Source organism: Astyanax mexicanus, chromosome 6, assembly GCF_023375975.1.
Source record: "Astyanax mexicanus isolate ESR-SI-001 chromosome 6, AstMex3_surface, whole genome shotgun sequence".
NCBI lineage: Eukaryota > Metazoa > Chordata > Actinopteri > Characiformes > Acestrorhamphidae > Astyanax > Astyanax mexicanus.
Window position 1 is genome coordinate 57201190 of NC_064413.1, and position 23282 is coordinate 57224471.

The 23282-nt window shown below is 37.3% G+C and overlaps 3 protein-coding genes across 4 annotated transcripts in view; all 3 read right to left on the minus strand.

Annotated features, from left to right (window-relative positions):
• Window positions 1–1722, minus strand: part of LOC103041414 (interferon-induced protein 44) — a 67798-nt gene extending 66076 nt beyond the window's left edge. The window contains exon 1 of one of the 2 annotated variants that reach the window (XM_049480759.1): window positions 1587–1722. The gene's annotated coding sequence lies outside the window, so the exon portion shown is untranslated. The remainder of the gene's footprint in view (window positions 1–1586) is intronic. The other variant, XM_022686318.2, reaches the window with a different exon arrangement.
• A 2597-nt stretch (window positions 1723–4319) lies between these two features.
• Window positions 4320–9966, minus strand: LOC103043682 (NACHT, LRR and PYD domains-containing protein 12-like). The gene is made up of 7 exons (XM_049480931.1): window positions 9962–9966; window positions 9664–9837; window positions 9266–9449; window positions 7664–7833; window positions 7291–7464; window positions 5039–5085; window positions 4320–4928 (listed from the first exon to the last, which is right to left on the minus strand). Exons 1-7 carry the CDS (start codon window positions 9964–9966, stop codon window positions 4381–4383), a joined length of 1302 nt encoding a protein of 433 aa, XP_049336888.1. The 3' UTR covers window positions 4320–4380.
• Window positions 9967–10054: 88 nt separating this feature from the next.
• LOC111196910 (NLR family CARD domain-containing protein 3) lies at window positions 10055–15095 on the minus strand. Its single transcript, XM_049480757.1, is given in 6 exon segments — window positions 10055–10346; window positions 10348–11973; window positions 12778–12894; window positions 13150–13254; window positions 13562–13956; window positions 15015–15095. Coding segments are annotated over 5 exon segments (2190 nt in total). The 5' UTR covers window positions 13612–13956; window positions 15015–15095.
• Window positions 15096–23282: the final 8187 nt, after the last annotated feature.

A 23282-nucleotide genomic window follows, 5' to 3' on the forward strand; every position in this document is an offset into this window, starting at 1 on the left:
GGGTTTCCACATCAATGACTACACTGCCGTGTAGTGGCAGTAAGGCGTAACTTCGTGGGTAACACAATCGACAAGCATTGTGGGAAATGTAGTTTTTGGTCAAAACACGCTTCTGACCTATTTATTATAGACACTAAGATCTTACAAGCTCTCGCGGGCCACATAAAAGGATGTGGCGGGCCACATTTGGCCCGTGGGCCTTGTGTTTGACACATGTGATTTAGAGTGTCTTCTTCTCTTTATTTGAGCTGAAAGTTTAGAGGGACGGCCGGGTCTTGGTAGATTTGCAGTAGTCTGATACTTCCTCCATTTCAATATGATCTCTTGCACAGTAATCCTTGAGATGTTTAAAGTTTAGGAAATCTTTTTTGTATCCAAATCTGGTTTTAAACTTTTTCACAACAGTATCTTGGACCTGCCTGGTGTGTTCCTTGGTCTTCATGATGCTCTCTGCTCTTTTAACAGTACTCTGAGACTCTGATCACAGAGCAAGTGCATTTAGGAGACTTGATTACACAAAGGTGATTCTATTTATTATCATCAATCACTTAGATCATTAGAACATTCAGAGATCCTCACTGATTTTCTGCAGTGAGTTTGCTGCACTGAAAGTAAAGGGACTGAATAATATTGCATGACCCACTTTCAGTTTTTTCTTTCTAAAAAAAGTTTAAAATATACAATAAATTTCGTTCCACTTCACGATTGTGTCCCACATGTTTTTGTTTCTTCACCAAAAATACAATATCATATTTTTTATGTTTAAAGCCTGAAATGTGTCAAAAGGTTAAAAAGTTCAAGGGGGCCGAAAACTTTTGCAAGGCACTGTATGTTTTTGCTCTTGTGGTTTCATTTCCTGCTGACTTCCCCTTACAGTTTTCAGTGAACAGCAGCGTTGCTGTTCACATGCGATGTTCGGCCTGTTGTAGGAGGGAAAGCAACAATAGACATGTTTGAGGTATGTGGTAAACAACAGCCCCTCCAGGTTCCATGCTGAGAATTTCAAGTAACTAAATAAATATCAGTGGCTCCAAAAAAACAAACACGCTGGTACACAATTAATGGAGTACAACATTAAGATATACCTGTGAGGTAGAAAGTTAAAGTGCAATATAAATTGTGTGTATAAACAAACAATCCTTTTCCTCCACGTTTGATTTAAAAATAAAATATATTTTTAAAAGACTATTTATAGATTAGCCTCCAGATATATAAAGTATATTGCACTTTTTACAAAATTTATTTAAATATAATTGTAAACTAATTGTTCAAATGTGTTGTTTCTTTTCTTTTTATATCTTTATTATATGTTATGTCGTATATTCTTTCTCATAACAGTCAAACTGATTGTAAAAAGTAAAGTGTGAGTTAAGAATAAACTGCTTTATTATTCAATTATTGATTAATGTTTGTAATTTTATTTAATTAATTCCTTGGTGTATTAACTATTTGCTTCTCTTCTTGAATCACAGTATATTGCAAAAATTAAGCTTATTATTTAATATAATTGTTTTTAGAGTAGACCAGATTTAATTAAGGACGTTTTTTTTTTTTTTTAACACCGATGTAGAAACAGCGAGTCTTACCTGACTCAGACCTTCAGTGTTGCTGTGTTCTCTCTCCTTCTGTGTGCAGTTATGTCTGTGTCTGTATATTTTATACATCAAAAACTACTTTCACTTTCACATTTATGCCCACCAGTTGGTATTGTTTACTGCCCGGGCAAAAAAAAAAGTTGCTACATGGATTTAATGAAGCAAATAGTTACGAGCCTCCTATTGGATAATAATTACTGCATGGGCGATTATATTTCAGGTGCAATGAGTTACTGTGATCCTGTGGTCGTGGAAAAGTCTGTTTGAGAAGGGTCAAATCAATGGCACACATCAAGCAGAGAAAGCATCTAAGGAGACTGTAGCAGAAACTACCAAAATTAGGTTAAGAACTGTCCAACGCATTATTATTAAAAACTAAAAGGATAGTGCAGGAACATCATCTTCCAGAAAAGAAATGTGACTGGAAACAACAGTAGAACTCAGGGATATGATGTTTAATAAAGTATCTGTCTGTCTGTCTGTCTGTCTGTCTGTCTATCTATCTATCTATCTATCTATCTATCTATCTAGTAAAGAGAACTCAATTAATTGGGGCTGAAACAGCTTTAGTTTACTAGAAAGCGTTCTCCTGACATCTGGCATCAACAAGGCATTTGCTCCCACAAAACTGGATATTTTCTCTTTTGCAGATCGTTCTCTGTAAAAATCCTAGAGATGGTTCTGCATAAAAAGTCCCAGTATATCAGCAGTTTCTGAAATACTCAGACCAGCCTGTCTGGCAGCAACAACCACGCCACGTTCAAAATCACCTTTCTTCCCCATTCTGATACTCGATTCGAACGTTATGTTTGTTCTATTTTGCACCATGGTTCCGGAGGAATGTAATTTCATTACGCTGTGTACCTGTACTCAGATATAATGACAATAAAAGCCTCTTGACTTCTCTCTTAAACTCTTTGCAGTTTACATTTACAAATATGTAGCCTGCAAACATCACTTAAAATGAAGTCTAAATATTACTTACACCAAACGAACTGAGCAGCTGTAAATCTCTTACTGAGTTACAGATCAAGTCAGTCTTTTCTCTTCCTGCGTTCAGATAAAATCAACCGTGTTTAATGTTATTAATATTATCATAAGTCTTGAGACTCGGCTTATGCAAATAGTGATGTGAACAATGTGAACAACCAATAGGAAAAGAACTATGGAAAGCCGCAAGGCAAGAATATTTAACGTGACAAACGATTTGAAAAAGAACACATTTTGCAGTTAATAGACATTTATATGGTTCTTACTTTAATATGTACAGTATTTTAAACAGGTTTTTTTTACATTACATTACATTTAGCAGACGCTTTTTTCCAAAGCGACTTACAATATTCAAGTACAAAAGTAATAGAAGTTAAAGATAAAACATCTTTAGATAGGGCCTAAAGGAGGTCAAAGGGAAATAATTGGATAGAGAAGTGAAGGAGGGGAAGAAGGAAATGAGGTTAGAAGTAGTTAGTGTGTTAGAGGTGTTAGGAGAGTAAGAGCTCTTTGAAGAGCTCTGTCTTCAGGAGTTTATTAAAGATAGCGAGAGATTCTCCTGATCTGGTAGTAGAAGGTAGTTAGTTAGAGGTGTTAGGAGAGTAAGTGCTCTTTGAAGAGCTCTGTCTTCAGGAGTTTATTAAAGATAGTGAGAGATTCTCCTGATCTGGTAGTAGGAGGTAGTTAGTGAGAGATTCTCCTGATCTGGTAGTAGAAGGTAGTGAGTTAGAGGTGTTAGGAGAGTAAGTGCTCTTTGAAGAGCTCTGTCTTCAGGAGTTTATTAAAGACAGTGAGAGATTCTCCTGATCTGGTAGTGGAAGGTAGTTAGTTAGAGGTGTTGGGAGAGTAAGTGCTCTTTGAAGAGCTCAGTCTTCAGGAGTCTCTTAAAGATAGTGAGAGATTCTCCTGATCTGGTAGTGGAAGGTAGTTTGTTCCACCATTGGAGAACTCTGTATGAGAACAGTCTGGATTGCTTTGTGCACTTTAAAGTTATTATATTTAAAGTTATTGTATTGTGCAGTGTTATTTGTTTTTTATACAAACAAGTTTAATAATTACACATTTTGCAAGAATGATATTCCTTATATCCAAGACAAAGAACTAACAGTATGGCAGGAAAATAAACTGTTGGTGGGGATAAAAGTTGCAAGTCTCTTATAAATCAAAGTATTGATATAAACATTATTTGTAACTTAATATGTTATATGTGTTGCAAGAAAACTCCAACAGAAGCATGATTAGAATTTTTTTTAGAAATAATCTAGTTGCAGTCTTGCAGTTGGTGATCCCCAGTCTTTATAAAATCTTAGCCTGTGAGTAAAAAGTCTGTGTTTTGTCTTTAGGGAGTCAGACAGCAGTCTGTTGAAAGCATTTTCAGAGTCTTGTGTTGTATGAAGAGCATAAATAAGCAATTTGAACTGGGAGTGTAACAGCGCTTGAAGCAGTGGTAAAATTCAATAAAGTACAATAAAGTAAAAGTTTCACAGATGTTCAGGTACTCCTCACAGTCATCCAGACACAAAGCATGCATGTGCATGACAAGGCCATTTCCAAACATGTCTTGTTTGGTTTCTACTATTAATACTTATAGATCACACGTATACTCCCCCTAGTGGCAGGGAGGACGAATAATCCCTCACACGAAAACACATTTGTATTCGGAAAATACAGGAAAACACATTTGTAACATGTATGTTCTTTCTTATCTTGTTTGAGCAGAGGTTTGTTGTAAGGGTATAGATTTAATGTACACAATGGAAATAACACACACAGTTATAATCTGTGTAAATCCACATCATTCTATCTCACACAAACACAATGAAGATTCTTGGTAAATGCTAAACCCGGCGTAGAGCGGCTCAGTGAAGGTGGTTCTGAATGTGTGTAGGTGGGTGAGTTTGCGAGTATCAGGTGAGACGCTGTAGAAGGACAGAGTCCCGGCCGGACAGTCCAGATACACCCCCACTCTGCGGGACTCGAAGTTTGGGACACATACAGATTGATCTAAACCATTGTGTTTAACAGAGTAACTGATACCATCAGCACCACAGCAGTACAGTCTCCAGGACAGTTTATTGTTTCCAAACCAGCACTTTATGTCTTCTTTCCTGCTGATTCCTCTGTAAGACACTACAAAATCAGCCCCACTCCCACTCCACTCAGCCTCCCAGTAACAGCGTCCAGTCAGACTCTCCACACTCAGAACCTGTGAGCTGTTCTCAAACCTGTCTGGATGATCCGGATACAGCTGATCTTCTTCCACCCGCTCCACCTTCCTGTTCTCTTCAGAGAGAACCAAATGAGTGTGTGCAGTGTTTGGGTCCAGAGTGAGATAACGGGCATCTACACACACACACACACACACAAACACAAATACACACATATATACATATATACACAATACATACAATGCCCAATTTTTTTTACTCTAGTGTGTGTTACACTGAACTTACACTTCTTTAATCCTGGTTTCATCCTGAGCTTCTCTCCATGTTCCACCCTAAAGACACACACACATGCACATTGTGATAACAATTAATATAAGAATTATTATAAGTTCTAATACAATGTTCACCTATGGTCTCAAAAATGCCCCATTGGTAACCTTGTGGCTGTATCTTAGGCTTTTAGCACTAGGCCTGATAGCTATGTGGCTAATTCTATGCCTTGGTTAGGCATTAGCTCTGACCTGTTTTCAATGTGTGGCCTCAACAACTTAAGTACCAATAAATATAGACTACGCCACTCTCTAATTATAAAGGGTGAGAGAGCCCTATGTAACCATTTATAGTAATTGCAATTTTCCACACAGAGGTTTAATGTAAAATGATCACACAGCTGTTTGAATACAATAACAGTTTATTTAATAAATTATCAAAGAGTATCAAGTGTACATTTGAATATTACCCTTTTGTTTCAGAGTCTATAGTCAAACAATAAAAACAGGTTTCATAGGTGGTAGCAATAGCCCCTAGCCCAATATACACAATATCACTGCAATCAATGTGCCATTTGACTTAAACCCACACACCAGATATCTATTTTCCACTTCAAAATATCAAAAGTAAAAAAAGGTTTTAAGTCACCCAAAACACCACACACAAATGGGCCTAGAATTAACAACCACAGTTTGAACTCTGAATAGACTGAATAGAGGGGTCAGTATATAATAAGATATAAAGGGGTATTGAACATAGTTTACAAAATATTATGTAGAATTTATTATAAAATACAAAAGTAGAAAAATAATTTAAGGGAATAGCCCACCTAACAAACAGGCAGTGCCCAAAAGTTATAAGTACCTTATATCAATAAAATATACTCCAAATATTAAAAGAGGTCTAAATAGATAGTTGTAAATATTAAACTGTACTCAACTAATTAAAATGATCATTAATAGCCCATTAGCATTACAAGGAGCAGAACCTTCTTATATAAGACCAAGATACCCTTTAGAGTCTGAGATGTCAAAGAAAATAAAATAAAAGCATAAACAGATATGGGAAAAACAGTGGCTACACCATATGGTTGTCTCCAGACATTCCTCCTTGTAGTTTGCTCAGTAATTATGTCTGCAAATGCCTCTACACGCTCTTCCACTGGCCTCGGTCTCCTTAAATAACTGTAACTCCACTCCTCTCTCCAATATTACTGGCAGTATAAGCAGAACAAACTCCCAGCACTGCATCCAGTGTTTCTCCTGCGTGCACACAGTCTCACACACACACAACGAGCAAGGGAAAGTCGGAAAATCCAGACTACCTCAGCAGCTCCAGACTAACTTGGCGTCCTGAGCACGCTTCTCAAAAATGCCGGCACACTACGGGTCTCAAGGGAGCTCAATATATTCGCGTTGGTTTATTACTCTGTGCTGGCGCCACCTACTGGGTCCTAATGCCCCTCGTCCGCACTGGGATTATCCTACAGCCTACAGCCTACAAATGTTTATTTCCACCTTTGACTCTCAGAACTATTGGCCCCAGGCAAAAGCAGCTAATGGCAGTTTCTTGTGTTGACAGTCTCATTGCTGTTTCAGCCCTGCTGCTCATTCCAACAATACAGCATTTACCGCTTTGTAAATCTGCAATTCTTTTTCACAACACTAAACATGTTGGCACTGGCATGTTTGGCACTGAGGATAACAAACAGTGAAGTGGTGTAGGTGTTATTTTGTCCCATTCCTTCTGCAAACATGTCTTTTCAGGTTGTTTTGAAATTCTGCACCATACTCTGTGAGGAATGCAGGCGAGCAGGAATGAAATAATGGAGGCTGCATTTATGCTGCTATCACAGAACACAGCTATAACAACCTGGACTGCTCCTTGCTCCTTAAAGACTTTAATACCCTATTACTAAAGGTTTAATACCCAGTGATAGTTAAAACATTTTCAAATGTGTTACAGGCCTAAAATGCAAGAATAGATGTACAGTACAAGAAGTTTGGACATGCCTTTTCATTCATTATTTTTCTTTTTGTCCCTATCCTGTAAATGAATAATGAAGAGATCCAATAAATTTAATGATATGATAAGACAAAAAGGTTGGCTTATACTATCTGCATTCAAATAAAAGTTTAAATAATTAAAAGAAAAGAAGTTTTAATTTGGGGTTGTATAAATATAATAATAATTGCACATGGAGCGACGGAGAAATGATGTCATTAAGATTATGGCATTAACTGAAATGCACACAAAGATCTACATACTTCAGTGTGTCCAGTATACAGTATGGATCATTCAGTAGATCAGAGAGCAGCTTTACTCCATCTTCCTTTGGGTGGTTATAGGTCAAATCCAGTTCCCTCAGATGGGAGGGGTTGGATTTCAGAGCTGACGTTAAAGAAGAACAGCCTTCTTGTGTAACCAAACAGCCAGACAGCCTGTAACAAATAAACAAAAATAAAGATTATATTTACACAGAGGATACACCAGATGCAGTTTTGTACACAAACAATAAAGTTAAACTCACTGCTAACTTAGTTACAGATCAATTGATAGTGAAATTAAGAATTTTTAAATGTCCCTTCATATCTGAATTTCATTAATTATAGAGTAAATTTTAATTCAAATGAAATTGACCTGAATCTTGCCAGTTTACAGTGTGAACTTTTCAGTCCAGCAGAGAGCAGCTCCACTCCTGAATCCTGCAGGTCATTGTTACTGAGATCCAGATCTTTCAAGAATGAGTTTGGTGATTGTAGAACTGATCCAAGAATTCCACATTTTTTTTTCTTGAATATCACATAATGCTAGACTGCAAACAGAGAGAAATTAAAACTTAAAAATTCAGGAGTAAATCATCTTTGCGACATTATATGTAGAGTGGTTTGCACATGCCTGGGCATCCCTTGTCAAAATCTTAAAAATAAATAAAAAAAAACCCTTCAATGTTCAATACCAATTTTAATATATATTTAGGATAATTATCCTGCTGTAGAAGCCTCTCTTCTTTTCTTATTGTCCTTTTTTACAGCAATTGTTTGCTGGTATTTAATCAGTTTAAGCTAATTCTTCTTTCTACCACTGCTGTTGCAAAAAACAATACCAAGACCACTGACATTCTTTGATTGGCAAAAGAAAATTCTTTCTTACTATTAATTCTTAGCTACTATACATAGTAACAGAAAATAAAAAACAAAAAGGGGTTGCCTTACAGGGGCATGAGAGCTGGACAAATTTTGAGAAATTTTACCTGAGTGTCTCCAGTTTACACTGTGAACTTTTCAGTCCAGCTGATATCATCTCCACTCCTGAATCCTGTAGGTAATTGTTACTGAGATCCAGTTCTTTCAAGGAATTTGCTGATTGTAGAACTGATGACAGTTGTTTACAAGAGTTTGTAGTAAGTTTGACACCAGCTAGTCTGCAGACAGAATAAACACAGTACAGGGAACAGTTCCAGCATTACTCTCATATTTAGAAATGATTACACTGAAAGTCTGAAAGGTGAAGAGATGACACATTGATGTAAACTCAATAGAATAAAATACACATTTTAGTATGTTACCATGAGCCACAAGATCAATGCTTAAGTGCACCCAGACACAGCATACTCTAGGCCTGTATTGGAGGGGTAGAAGCCTGTTTTTTCAAAAGATATTGCCTAAATTAATATGGTGAGAATTGTTATGAATAATATCCATAACATTACCATAACATCCCAGATATTTAACTGAACTGAGATCTAGAGGTTGCAATTCAATATAGCCTATTTGCATATAAAACACATGGAAAATTTGGCCAATTTCCACTGCAGAGCAATATGGGTACCACAGCTATGCTGTACCATTATGCTGGGTTTATTCCAACAGAATATTGTTCTTATATTGGTCTACATTTAACCGACCAAGCAACTCACCCCCACCAGGCCAGGTAGGCATTTTTTTATTTGGTTTGATTTTGTTTGACTGTATGGATTGGTTTAAAAAAATGAGAATTCTGATGCTTTCTCGTCAGTGGAACCCTTTTCATTGTGACCAGTCTCCCTTCAGTTGCCTTTTCTTTTCTCCTTTCCTTTGTCTGGCTTTAAGTAATTTCTCCTGATCCTGTCATCTTTTGTGGTAGGAATATGCCCACAGAATGTGAACTTAGTCTTCATTCTTGGGTATGTCCCTATATGAATCTTAGTTCAGCTAGGCCCTATTCATGTTCCCTGATCTTTTGCTCTGAGCAGCAGGTTACCGCTGTGAGAGGGGTCCCAGTAGCTGGCACCTTGTCAGGAACTTTAATATGGTTTGTTGCATTTGCTATTGCAATAGCTATTGTTATAGGCTGGCCTTGCCTACAGGTCAGCCACACATTTCTCATGTCCTGACTAAAGCCCTTTATGTTTCCACCAGTTCCCTTGCCCTGCTGTATTCCTGTACTACACATGGGTAAATTAAAATGAATTTAATTTAACTTACATGCTATGCATGTGTGTATATAAATTCTAATACAAAAGTAGTATAATAAAGCCACATAAAATTATCAAGGAATTCCAAAATAATGCATTTTGAGTTCATGCTTTATTAGGCCTATTTTAATTAGTTTTATTTTAAAATAAGTTACTTTACTCTTGAATTTTACATTCAATTCACCTGAGTGTCTGCAGTTTACAGTGTGAACTCTTCAGTCCAGCACAGAGCAGCACCACTCCTGAATCCTGCAGGTCATTGCTACTGAGGTCCAGTTCCTTCAGGGAGGAGTTTACTAATTGTAGAGAAGAGGAGATAATTTTATAGGACTCTTCATCAAGATAAGAGTCGGCAAGTCTGTAAAAGACAAATAAATAGCACATTAAATGATTTACAAAGAAAATGTGAACATAGTATGAAATGTATAGTTATTTATAAATTTCTGTTTTAAATAAGTTGCACATTAAGACAACAATCACACAACATGTTCAGAACTCTTGGAATAGAAGGCAGCCAGCACAAACTCGCTAATAATAATAATAATTAATAATAAAAATGCTATGTTAATGTACACTCACAAGGCTTTTCTGCAGAGTCGCACTGCTGGAACCAGTCTCCTATAACCCTCCACTGATGTATTGTATTTCTTCAGGTCCAATTCATTAAGAACCCCCTCTGAGATGAAAATCATACCGGCTAGGGCTGAACATTGTCCAGGAGAGAGCTTCACTTCTGAGTTTTTCTCTAATTGTAGATGAATCTCTTTGGAGAGAGACTGGTCAGACATTTCAGACAGACAGAGAAACAGATTAATTGATCTGTCCATTGAAAGGCCATGATAGTATCTTATTACTTTCTTGATGTATTCTATGGTTTTCTCTAAGTTGGTGTGTGGGTGTCAGTAGACCCTGTAGCATTATCTGATTGGACTCCAGTGAGATTCCCAGCAGGAAACGGAGGAAAAGATCCAGATGCCCATTTTTACTGTGCACGGCATTATGCACAGCTCCACACAGCAGCTCCTCCAGTTTTACGTTCTCAGACCACTGTAGGCACCATGCTTTAAAAACCTCCAGTACTTTCGTGTTCTGGTTCTGGTAGCAGTGAAGCACATAGAGAGCAGCCAGGAACTCCTGAAAGCTCAGATGAACAAAGCAGTAGACCTTCCTCTGGTAAATTACACATTCCTCCCTGAAGATCTCAGTGAAGATCCCAGAATGCACTGAGGCCTCAGTGATGTCAATGCCGCTGTCCAATAGGTCGTCCTCATAGAACATCACATTGCCCTTCATCAGCTGATTGAAAGCCAGTTCAGCCAGTTTCAGAAGCATGGTTCTGTTGGATTCCAGCAGTTTCTGTGGGTCTCTCTCATCTTTCTCCTCATACTTCTCCTTCTTCATGTTGATCTGAGTGAGCAGGAAGTGGGAGTACATTTCAGTCAGAGTTTTAGGGATTTCTGTATCACTGTCTTGATCCATGATTCTCTGGAGCACAGTGGATGAGATCCAGCAGAAGACGGGAATGTGGCACATGATGTGGAGGCTCCTCGCCTTCTTAATGTGGGAGATGATTTTCTGGGCCTGGTCTTGGTCACTGATCCTCTTTCTGAAGTACTCCTCCTTCTGTGGGTCAGTAAACCCCTGAATTTCTGTCACACGGTTGATGAACTGAGGAGGAATTTGATTGGCTGCTGCTGGTCGGGAGGTGATCCAGATGTGGGCAGAGGGAAGAAGATCTCCTTTGATCAAGTTTGTCATTAAAACACTCACTGATGATGTCATGGATACATCAGACACTTTCTCACACTCTTCAAACTTCAGTGGAATTCTGCTTTCATCCAGACCATCAAATATAAACACAGCTTTACACACATCATAGATCTTTGGGTCCAGATCTTTGAGCTCAGGATGAAAGACACACAGAAGTTCATGAAGACTGTACTGATCATCTTTAATCAAGTTCAGCTCCCAGAACGGAAGAACAAACATGAAATCTACATCCTGATTGGCCTTTTTTTCAGCCCAGTCCAGAATGAACTTCTGAACAGAGACAGTTTTTCCAATTCCAGCGATTCCTTTAGTCAGCACTGTTCTGAGCTTCTGAACTTTTGGTTTTGGTTCTCCTCTAAAGTTCTCTTCATCTGATCCTTCTTTAGGAACTTGTAGAGGTTTAAATATATCTAAGCAGTTGATTGGAGAGTCCTGTAAGGGGTTCTTTTGTGTTTTATCCATCTGTAGAACCTCATGTTCTTTATTCACCTCTTCACTCTCTCCCTCTATGATGTAGAGTTGAGTGTAAATCCTGTTTAGGAGAGTTCTATTTTCTGGAGCTTTGATTCCTTCAAATAAGTTCTCATACTTGTTCTTCATGCTGGTTTTGTGGCTTTTTAAGACTCTGTGCAGAAGCTCATCCATAAGTTGTGAAGATTCCTGATGTTCTTTAGTTCCCATGTCCAGAATGTTCTCCTGCAGTGCTTCTTCTGGAAAAAAGCTCCTGATGGAGAAAAACAAATGCTATAATTTAGACTCCCAAAAACTCTAGATATAAAGATCTTTAATAACAAATAATCCAATTGCAATCGCAATTTCCATATAAATATATAGAACAGTTTTGTTCTTATTGGTTTAAATTCTTGAAAGTAATGCATTATATTAAACACATTGTGAACATAATTAAGTTGACGTGAGCATTTTTAGACTACTTTAAATTTAATTTTAGAGCTTCCTTTAATTTGGCCAAATATGTTTTATTTGTTGCCATCATTGATTGCCCCATATTTATATGACCTGTCCTTCTAATGTATTTGTACCTAGAACCTGTAAGGTGCTGGGCAAGGCTGGGGGAATCTGCTGTGTCTTTACCACTAAATAGTATATATTAGCCAACCACCATCTTCGTGAAACTAAGGACAGTAAAGATGCTTCAGTATATTTCACAAAAATGACAATTCATTCAATATATTCAACAATGAATAGATCTGCAGCTTTAAAATGAAATATTTAATGTTTACTCTTTTGGATGGACTTCCCTTTCCTCTTTTTAGTTTTTGCACCAAAAACATCTCTTCTTGTCTCTTTATAACCTATGAAGCATCAGTGACAATCAGTAGGACTCATCAGGAATCAGTTTTAGTTTAGAAACAGATTACAGGAGAGTAGATTAAGTGAGAGAGGGGATCATTAGGGAGAAAGTAAAGAAACCTGTCATCAATAAGACTGATGCAGTAATTAAATGAAAAGGGTAAATGAGGGTATTTTTGGAATGAAGGAATTTTTGTGGACTTCTTGTTCTTCTCACCTTCGGTCAGAAGATTCAGGTCCATCACTGAATCTAGGAGGCTCAGGTAGAGACCAGTGACTCTTCATAGACACACAGCTGGTTACTGGAGAAGCTGCTCTTTGTGTTTCAGTCCTGCTGATATTAAACACAGAGAAAAACACTAATGGACAGCAGGTACAAGGCTTTGGAAAAGTATTTCCAATTTTGTTCAAAGTATCCTAAGGGAAAATGTAATTTCAGATATTTTAGATAGAAACCCTTATTGAACACAAACAATTTTTAAACTATTATTTTACCTCCTCATGTAAATATCTGAGTATATAACAATACTTATTCTCAGCTCTGCAGCATTATTCTCAAAACTGTAGTTTATTGCTGACAGTGGTTCACCTCGAGTCAGAAGCTCCTCCTCCACTGAAGCTCGTTGGTTCAGAAAAGGACTGGAACTTCTTTATGGGCACACAGCTGGACACTGGAGATCCTGCACGCTTCATCCTGAGAATGGTTCATCATGATTAGTGTTTATGTCCTGAACAAGATTGCTCAAAAAATCTGAGGTCAAGCTGTTTCGATACATCCTATAAATCTGTGATTACCAATCTTGGGTCTGGAGAACCTCCTGCCCTACACATTCCAGTGGTTTCTTATTTTAACAAATCACTTTTCAAGGATTTCTCATGAGCTGATTCAAATTGTCTTAAACACTGGTTTTACTGACCAGATAAAGACTTAATTAAACCTTATATAAACTTATTCATTGTTATTTTACCGTCATTCTAATCTCTGATAAAAAGTTCCTCACCTTGTGTCAGAGGTTCCTCCTCCACTGTTGAAATTCTGAAGCTCCATCATGGAGAGTTCCTCAGTTTCCCAGATTTTCCCATCAGATTTTTTGTTTCTAATCCTGTCCACTAGCAACTATCTGGAACCACCCAATCACACAGCGCTATGAGTGCTGGGAGGTTAAGGCTAGAAGGGTCTTTTTCCGAGACACATAAAACTCCACCACAAATTTTCAAACCGCTAATATCGCTAACACAACTCCACTGGAGCTTAACACGCTTGGAGGAGAACACTGCTACTTATGTTACTCCAGCTAACAGACACTGGCGCCGGGTAGATTTACCCACACTGAGTGATGGATGGGAGTGGGAGTATCACTGACGGATGCCATCTCCAGGAGCCTAACCTGCAAAACTGAAGAAAATATAAAAATCACAACTAAAACCAAAAAATAGAAATCCAAACAAGTTCCCATGATAACCAGATGAATTCCAAACAGAGCTACAACAATATAATCTGCAATGTTGATTAAATAAATTAAACAAATTCGCAATGGGAGATGGGTAAATGTCTTACTCACACAGTTTACACTCAACTTAGTTTGTGTCTCCAAAAGTACCCAAACACAATAGATTACACATTTACTCTCTAAATATAAGAACTTTCCACGTTTAAACAACATCTAAACATTTAAATGTATTTTAAATCTCATGTTCAGCTGTTTCTATCATTTTTAGAGATGTAGGACTTAATTGATGAAGAAATAATTGATGACTAATTGACTATTTAAAAACATGATTATCAGATCAGTCAACTACCAAAATAATCATTAGTTGCAGCCCTAATTCCAAATTGCATTTTTTGTGAGTCACAAGTGTCAGTATGTTTCAGTATGTGTCAGTACTCTGCTAATTAAGATCTAATTCAGAAATCCTTACAACCAAGCTGAGATGTTTATAATAATAAAAAAAGTTTCCTCTTTATTCCAGCACGCTACGTTGGCTTTAACTCTCTTCAAACACACAAGTATATAATTAATAACATAATATTGTTGTGATTAATGTGATATGTTTTTAGCGATTAACAGCACTAGTATATAATGCCATTACTGTATTGGCTTCATATTTGACATGTAGCAACAGCACACTCACTTCAGCAGCAGTAAACTTTGGGATGGGCATTAATCCAATCTGCACAGCCGTGCTGAAGAACCCAGCAAAACCAGCTCAAAACAACCAGTACAGCCGATCTAAACAGCCAGCGTACCCAACCTGTCTCACCTGAATATCAGCATTGTTCCTCCAGGCTGCCTCGCTACAACTAAAAGCTAGAACAGTTCCACAATAGTGTTTAGTATTCTAGAACAATAGACTTTAAGTATAATCAAGCACCAAATTTATCTAGAACTCAAACCATCAATCAATCAATAACAAACTCCTGTGTTCCACGTGTGTGTTAGTGTAGAATCTTACCGTATTTAATCCTAAAATCTCAGGTGTGTGATATCCTCTACTGCCGACAGGTGAGGCTTCTTTACCTGTTTAACTCTTAAAGAGCTACTTTCACTCCTGGCTCAGTTCAGGAAGTAGATGTATGATCACTTAGGTCCAATAGATTTCCCCTGATGAGTGATTCATAAACCCTGTCTAACTGATCACTTTCCAGCTCATCATTTGGGGAGTTTTTAAAATACATATGAATCAATTTCTGACCTAACTTGGAATCAACAATCATAATTTTATGAGAATTTAATAATATTTTTACCATATGAGCACTTCACCTATATAAATGAAATGATTTAAAATAGAAAATAGTGTCAAATTATTGTAAATACTGCATATGTACAGGACAGAGTTCAATTAAATTAAAATGTATTTACATAGTGCTTTTTACAACAAAAGTTGCCACAAAGCAGCTTTACACAAAAAAAAAAGCTGGACTAAATTGATCCTCTGATTAAACCGAACCCCTAAATTAAACCGAACCTCTGAATAAACCGAACCTCTGATTAAACCGAACCGTCGATCAAACCGAACCTCTGATCAAACCGAACCTCTGATCAAACCGAACCTCTGATCAAACCGAACCGCTGATTAAACCGAACTTCTGATCAAACCGAACCTCTGATTAAACCGAACTTCTGATTAAACCGAACTTCTGATCAAACCGAACCTCTGATTAAACCGAACCTCTGATTAAACCGAACCTCTGATTAAACCGAACCGCCGATTAAACCGAACCGCCGATTAAACCGAACCTCCGATTAAACCGAACCTCCGATTAAACCGAACCGCCGATTAAACCGAACCGCCGATTAAACCGAACCGCCGATTAAACCGAACCGCCGATTAAACCGAACCGCCGATTAAACCGAACCGCCGATTAAACCGAACCGCCGATTAAACCGAACCGCCGATTAAACCGAACCGCCGATTAAACCGAACCGCCGATTAAACCGAACCGCCGATAAAACCGAACCGCTGATTAAACCGAACCTCTGATTAAACAGAACCGCTGATTAAACCAAACCGCTGATTAAAACAAACCACTGACTAAAATGAACCAATAATTTAACCAAACCGTTGTATTAAACCCAACCGCTGATTAGGGGTGGGTGATATGGCCCTAAAATAATATCACAATATTTCATGGTATTTTCTCGATAACGATACTCTTGGTGATATGACAAAACTGAATAAAAAATATTTTAAGAATACACTACTGCAACAAGATGAAAATGACATTTTATTATTGCATACGATATGATGTGGCACAGCCCGAACTGAGATAATAGTCTCTAGTAAATATATAATGGGAAATGAGAACAGTGTGAATTTTTCTTTTACTAAAAACAGTAAAAAAGCAGAACCCTGATATGATAATTAGGGGTGAGTGATAGGGCTCCATATTTCAGGGTATAAAATTGTTCACAATATTCAAAAATGTTGGAGATACTATCATGTACAATATGATATGGCGCACCCCTACCGCTGAATAAACCGAACTGCTAGAATAAACCAAACAACCCAAAAACAACAAAACTGTCGATATTCAGCTTATCAACAATATTACAGGATTTATTCAACTGCTTTCATTTTTATTACAATTTTAATCTGAAAATAATTAGATTATTATTTTATATGTGTATAAACTATCAGAAAAGTAACTTAACTTTAAGTTAAGTAAATAAACTTACAAGCAGTGAACAAAGAAATTTGCAGACATAAACAGAATCATGGCCTATTCCAGTTTCCATCAGTAAAAGATTCATTAAATAACCCTGTAGTAATCCTGTGTTAAACTGTAAAAGAAAATCCTCTGTTGGTTTTATTCAAAGTTCTGGTTCCTCTGGGATGGAGTTCGTTAACCACCTCTCTGTAAAAAATAAACACGCAGCAGTCCAGTAGCTGCTGCGATCACGTATGTTCTATATGTTACATATCTCTGCCCCTTCTCACTAAAAATATTATACCTGCTGTATTTACTGTAGTGTTATAGTTTTTATGTTGCACATTATGTGGTCTATTGTTTGTTGTTCTATTTTGCACCATGGTTCCGGGGTAGCGTAATTTTGTTGCACTGTGAACCTGTACTCAGATATAATGACAATAAAAGCCTCTTCACTTGAACTGGGTTTGTGGCACAACTAAAAGCTGCACCTGTGAAACTCTGAGTGTATATTTTCCTAAAACTGATCAAACAACAGACGTGTAAAAACAGTGTATCCTTTACACACTGTTCCTCACTGTGTTATGTATGATGTACTGAGATCCATATTCCTCACTTTATAACTTGCTCATCACTGTAATGTGTAAATGAAGTGCTGTACTCTGTTAAATATATTAGTTATTTTATATTTGTTATTTTATTAAGGTAAACCCTGTTACTACATTCACGCCCAGTGGAAATGAAAGTGAAAGTTGTAAAAAGTTATAACTGCAGACAGACAGTGCAGACAGACAGCATAGAGTAGACACACAGATCACCGACGTTCATACATCTATTAAAGGTAAGTCCAGCAAAGTTCTCAATTTTTACATTTTCATCTTGCTGGGTTTATTTCTCACTAGAGTCATTATTAACTTGCTGTTGTTTTATATCTTTATTTAATAGTTTTATTACGGTGTATTGTGGAAGTGGGTAAATTTAACTCAATTATGAACTTGAATATGAAGTATACACCAACTCAAAGAGCATAAATATAAAAAAATAAAACAAATAAGTTCCAAATTAGTTGCAGCCCTACAATAATGTAGGATTTGGTTTTTATTTTAAATTTAATTTTGTGGTTTCGCAGCTCAAGCTCAGCCTAAATGTTTTATTTTCTTCCCTTCATTTAAGAAAATAAACCTTGGGATATTATGTTCCAATAATTCACCATACTGTTAAATACTCAGAATCTCACTGCAGTGGACCAATACTGGATGATAAAAGAAGGAACGAGTAGGAAGTTTAAGTCGCTTTACTGCCAACTTAGAACACAGGATGCTGTTGGCCGCAACCACACACACACACACACACACAGAAACCTGCGCTTTCCTGCTCTGCCCCCCAATCACAAGCCCAGCACAGAACAGTGAATTAACAGTAAAACAGAACATAAACGCAGATTTGCTACAATATATTACTGCAAAAGCTCATACACTATTGTTACATTTAACCTGCTGTATTTTTATCTCAGTGTTGTTTTATGTAAAAATGAAATGAAATGGAACAAGAAAGAAGTTTTTTTTTATCTATAGAAAAACAAAAGGGAAATGTGATGAAAGCAGACAAAAGTGTGCTTTATTCAGGAATGTGAACTTTAATACAAACAAATACTCAAGACTAAAACAGCAAACAAACAGACCCACTTTGGACACTGGACTTTTCTATTCTGACATTTTTTAAATAAAAATGTATTTTTCAAAAAAAAAAAAAAAAAAGCCTTAAAATCTCACTCTAATACAGGGGTCCACAAAGGAGCTCCTGGCTCCTGAGGTTGTTTGAACTATAATGAACAATAATAAAAACTAACAAAAAATAATAATAATAAATAATATAAAATGCTTCTCTGGTGAGTTTAGTTTACATTCCTCCCGTCTCTCTCTCACGCTCAGCGTGATTTTTGTTTCTGTTCGTTCTTGTGCTCTTTATCTCCTTATAAGGGCGTTTTTTCCCCGCCGTGTGCCAATTCACTAGCCGGGGCAGTGGTAGTGTACTGGAGCACGACCCTGACGACACGGGTTTGATCCTGCGTGAGGAGCAGTGTGTTTATTCATTTATTTATTTCCTTTCTTCTTGGGTTTACCTGCTTTATTTTCCAAAACAATTTTTTTTGTGGTAATGGCTTAGAAAATATCTGGCCCGTGGCCAAAACTGAATGAGCTCCTTGCACTCACGGCTCTAATGCATTTCCGACGCATATTTGTCAAATAATGCGGCTCGGACATTTCCGGTTGTATTGTTTACATTCGCCTGTATAGGCAAAACGTACATTTTTTACTAGCGAGAGGTCAAAATGAGTATCCAGCGTGAAGTTTTCAAGCCGTTTCCAGCACTGTTGTGTTCCTTTTTGCATGGCGTCTGCTAAGTTTTATGGAAGCTTTAGGCTTTCATAGCTTCCCTGCTCAGAGTGATCTAATAAACAGTGGCTAATGAACATCAGTCAGGACCACTTTACCATTTCGCTGTATGAAAGGTCTGTAGCAAACATTTCATACCAGACTACCTGCTTAAACCAAAAGCATTTTTATTATTATTATTATTATTATAGCTAGATATTATTATTATTATTATAGCTAGTATTTTTATTATTCTTATGGCTAGCATTTGTATAGTTATTTTTATAATGATTATTATAGTTAGCATTATTATTATTATTAGGGTTCAAGCACCGAAGGTGTGTAGACCCCTATTGTTTTTGCTAAGATTTTTCTTCTTCTTCTTCTTCTTATTATTATTATTATTATTATTATTAGGGGTTCGAGCACGTAGTGCTAGAAACCCTATTGTAATCATTCTGATTATTAGGGGTTCGAGCACGTAGTGCTAGAAACCCTATTGTAATTGTTCTGATTATTATTATTATTATTATTATTAGGGGTTCGAGCACGTAGTGCTAGAAACCCTATTGTAATTGTTCTGATTATTATTAGGGGTTCGAGCACGTAGTGCTAGAAACCCTATTGTAATTGTTCTGATTATTATTATTATTAGGGGTTCGAGCACGTAGTGCTAGAAACCCTATTGTAATTGTTCTGATTATTATTATTATTATTATTATTAGGGGTTCGAGCACGTAGTGCTAGTTATTATTATTATTATAGTTCTTATTCTTTTTCTGCCATAGAAGTGATTGGGCAGAAGAAACCGTAAGGCCTACAGGGCTGAGACTTGGTCATATGGTAGTACTTCTCACCGCTACTCAGATTCAAAAGATGAGCCCGATCGGCCTCAAGGGGGCGCTATGGCAAAGGTCAACGCGTTTGGCCTCGTAACTCCTACGCCCTGATAGCTAGAGCAAAAATTCTTGCATTATATGATTCCTTGGTTAATGGCAAATCAAAAAGGTCAATAGAACCACTAAGCTCCGCCCACTTAGATTTTTTGCTATTTAGCATAATATTCAAAACCTACTTTTGAGAACTTGTCCTAGGGTCATTGACCAATCCTGACATGTTTGGTGTCAAACAACTCAGCAGAGTCCCAAACTCAATAATTATCGAAAAAATTGTGAAATTTGTAAACAATATGGCCGCCATATGCAAATTAATCTTACCGTGGCACACCCAAATTTACTCTAACAGCTGTAACTTTTGAATGCTTAAACCTACACTAATGCCTCTTTAGAGCTTTGATGCCAACATGATTCTGAGGTAGCCCGTCAATCTGTGTAGACATACGCCCCCAGGGGGCGGAGCCAAAGCTAAAAATCTGTTTCTCAGGAACCGTACAAGCTATGAAGCTCTCCTTTGGCATGTATCATCTATGGCCTATGTCCTAATGTTTTACAGAAGGAAAATTTGATATGCAAATTTTTGCGATCGTTATTAGCCAATCAGATTCCAGCAAGCTTTTGACATGCTAAACAATGACCAATCAGGACGATACTTATACCCTACATGTATCTCAGGGCCTTCTATCATCCATTAAAATATGGCGTTGATTGGCCTCAAGGGGGCGCTATAGCAGAAAATCAGTTATATCTAAAGGTACAAATGGCCTAGGCTTGTTATTCTTTTTTAGTTGTATACTTTGCTGTAGCCTTTACAACTTTGTAATTACATGTATTTACCAAAAATGCAAAGATTTTCATCAGTGGACAAAAGAGTAAAAATTGCTCTTTTCGAACTTGTCTTTAAGTCCTTAATCAATCAAAACAAATTTGGTCTTGATGCAATCTTGAGACCCGGTAGGTAAATAATTATCAAAAAAATCTTGACATTTTAACTATTTGAGGCCCATAAACCTTGATCAAACATGTACGTGAAAGCCTTTTTAGAGTTATTTGGCCAAAACTCTGTCAAAGTTTAAAACATGCCAAAACTGTTGAAGCTACTAATTAACAATGACATTTGAAGCACATGTGCCAAGTATGAGCCAAATAAGTCTTCAGTAGGCTCTACAGTGAAAAAATAACTATTTTCAATTTATTCTATTTATCGCTATTTTCCAACCTAAATGGACAGAAGACAGGAACCTTTCACCCTATCAACACACAAATTTACACACATATATAGACTGATAATATGATCTTGATTGCAAACTTTCAGCCAAATCGGACATGTTTTCCCTCTACAACGGCTGGAAAACTACAGCGATTTTGTAGGCCTCAAGCCTGTATTATCGCTTTTTTCAAATCTAAATGGACAGAAGTCAGGAACCTTTGACCCTATTGACACAGAAATTGACATAAATATATAGACTGATATTGTGATCCTGATTGCAAATTTTGAGCCAAATCAGATATTTTTTGCCTCTAATATGGCCAAAGAGCAACAGCCATTGTGTAGGCCATAAGCCTGTATTATCACTTTTTTCAAACCTAAATGGTCAGAAGTCAGGAACCTTTGACCCTATCAACACACAAATTTACACACATGTATATACAGACCACTTGATCATGAGTACCAATTTGGAGCCCAATCAGACTTTTCTTCTCTTTTTAATAAATAGAAACACACTGATAGGGAATGTTCTGTCTTTCTGATAGAGTGATAAATTTCCAGCAGGTTATATGTGGTCTCTTGCTGCGCTCTGGTGGTCATTTGGTGAAACAGCTACAGGTGAATTATTCTAAATTAAGCTCTGCTGAACTTATTCAATCTTGCTTGTCTTGCTTAATTGAACATATTTATCCTTCTTGTTCATGCTGGTCAGCCGCCTGGGTCATTCTTGTTTATGCTCCACCCACTTAATTTTTTTTTTAAATTTGCATAATATGCAAAACCTACTTTTGAGATCTTGTCCTTGGATCCTTGACCAATCATGACATGTTTGGTGTCAAACAGTTCAGCAGAGCTTACTCCTCAATAATTATTTAAAAAATCTTTACATTTATAAACAATATGGCCACCATATGCAAATGAGTTCTACCATGGTGCAGTAAAATGTCTTTAACACTTATAACTTTTGAATGCTTAACCTGACACTAATACCACTTCAGTCCTTTGATCATTACATGATTCTCAGATACCCTGTCAGTTTAAGTAGACATACACCCCCCCAGGGGGCGGGGCCAATGCTCGATAGCTGTTTCTCTAGAACCATACAAGCTATCAAGGTCATCCTAGCCAATTATCATCTATGGCCCATGCACTAATGGTACACCAAATGAAAATTTGATATGGACACTTTTGTGGTCACTATTAGCCAATCACATTCCAGCAAGCTTTTAACAGGCGGAATGTTAATCAGGTCAAAACTTATATACTATATACGGGTTATTTATATGCCCTTTTTATGCCTTGTGTTTTTTCAATTTAAGAACTGAATTTGTTTCACCAAATGCGCACTAGAGTGCAGTAAGACACCACATAAAACCTGATGAACACTACAGCTCAATTTATCAATGCTTTTCAACTAGTTTACTCACACCACTCATCTAGCATTGCCATTATGGTCTTTATGGTAACGCTGGTCACCCAGCTTGGTTATGCTGGCCATCCAGCTTGGTCATGCTGGCCATTCACATTGGTCATTATGGTCCTGCTGGTCATTCAGCTTTGTCCTCATAGTAATGGTGGTCTTCCAGCTTGGTCATACTGGCCAACCACCTTTGCCATGCTGGTCATCCAGTTTGGTCATTATGGTCTTCCAGCTTGGTCAATATGGTCAACAAATTTGTCATCCAGATTAGTCATGCTGGTAATCTTCACGGTCATGCTGGTCATCCTCATCCAGTTTGGCGATGCCGGTCAACCGGCAACATGTTTTAAGCCTAACTGGCCTCCAGGGGTCTCTTTGCCTGTAACGCTCGAACCCCGTAAATCGCCGCTTGCGGCTATATTTATTATTATTATTATTATTATTAGGGGTTCGAGCACGTAGTGCTAGAAACCCTATTGTAATTGTTCTGATTATTAGGGGTTCGAGCACGTAGTGCTAGAAACCCTATTGTAATTGTTCTGATTATTATTATTATTATTATTATTATAGTTCTTATTCTTTTTCTGCCATAGAAGTGATTGGGCAGAAGAAACCGTAAGGCCTACAGGGCTGAGACTTGGTCATATGGTAGTACTTCTCACCGCTACTCA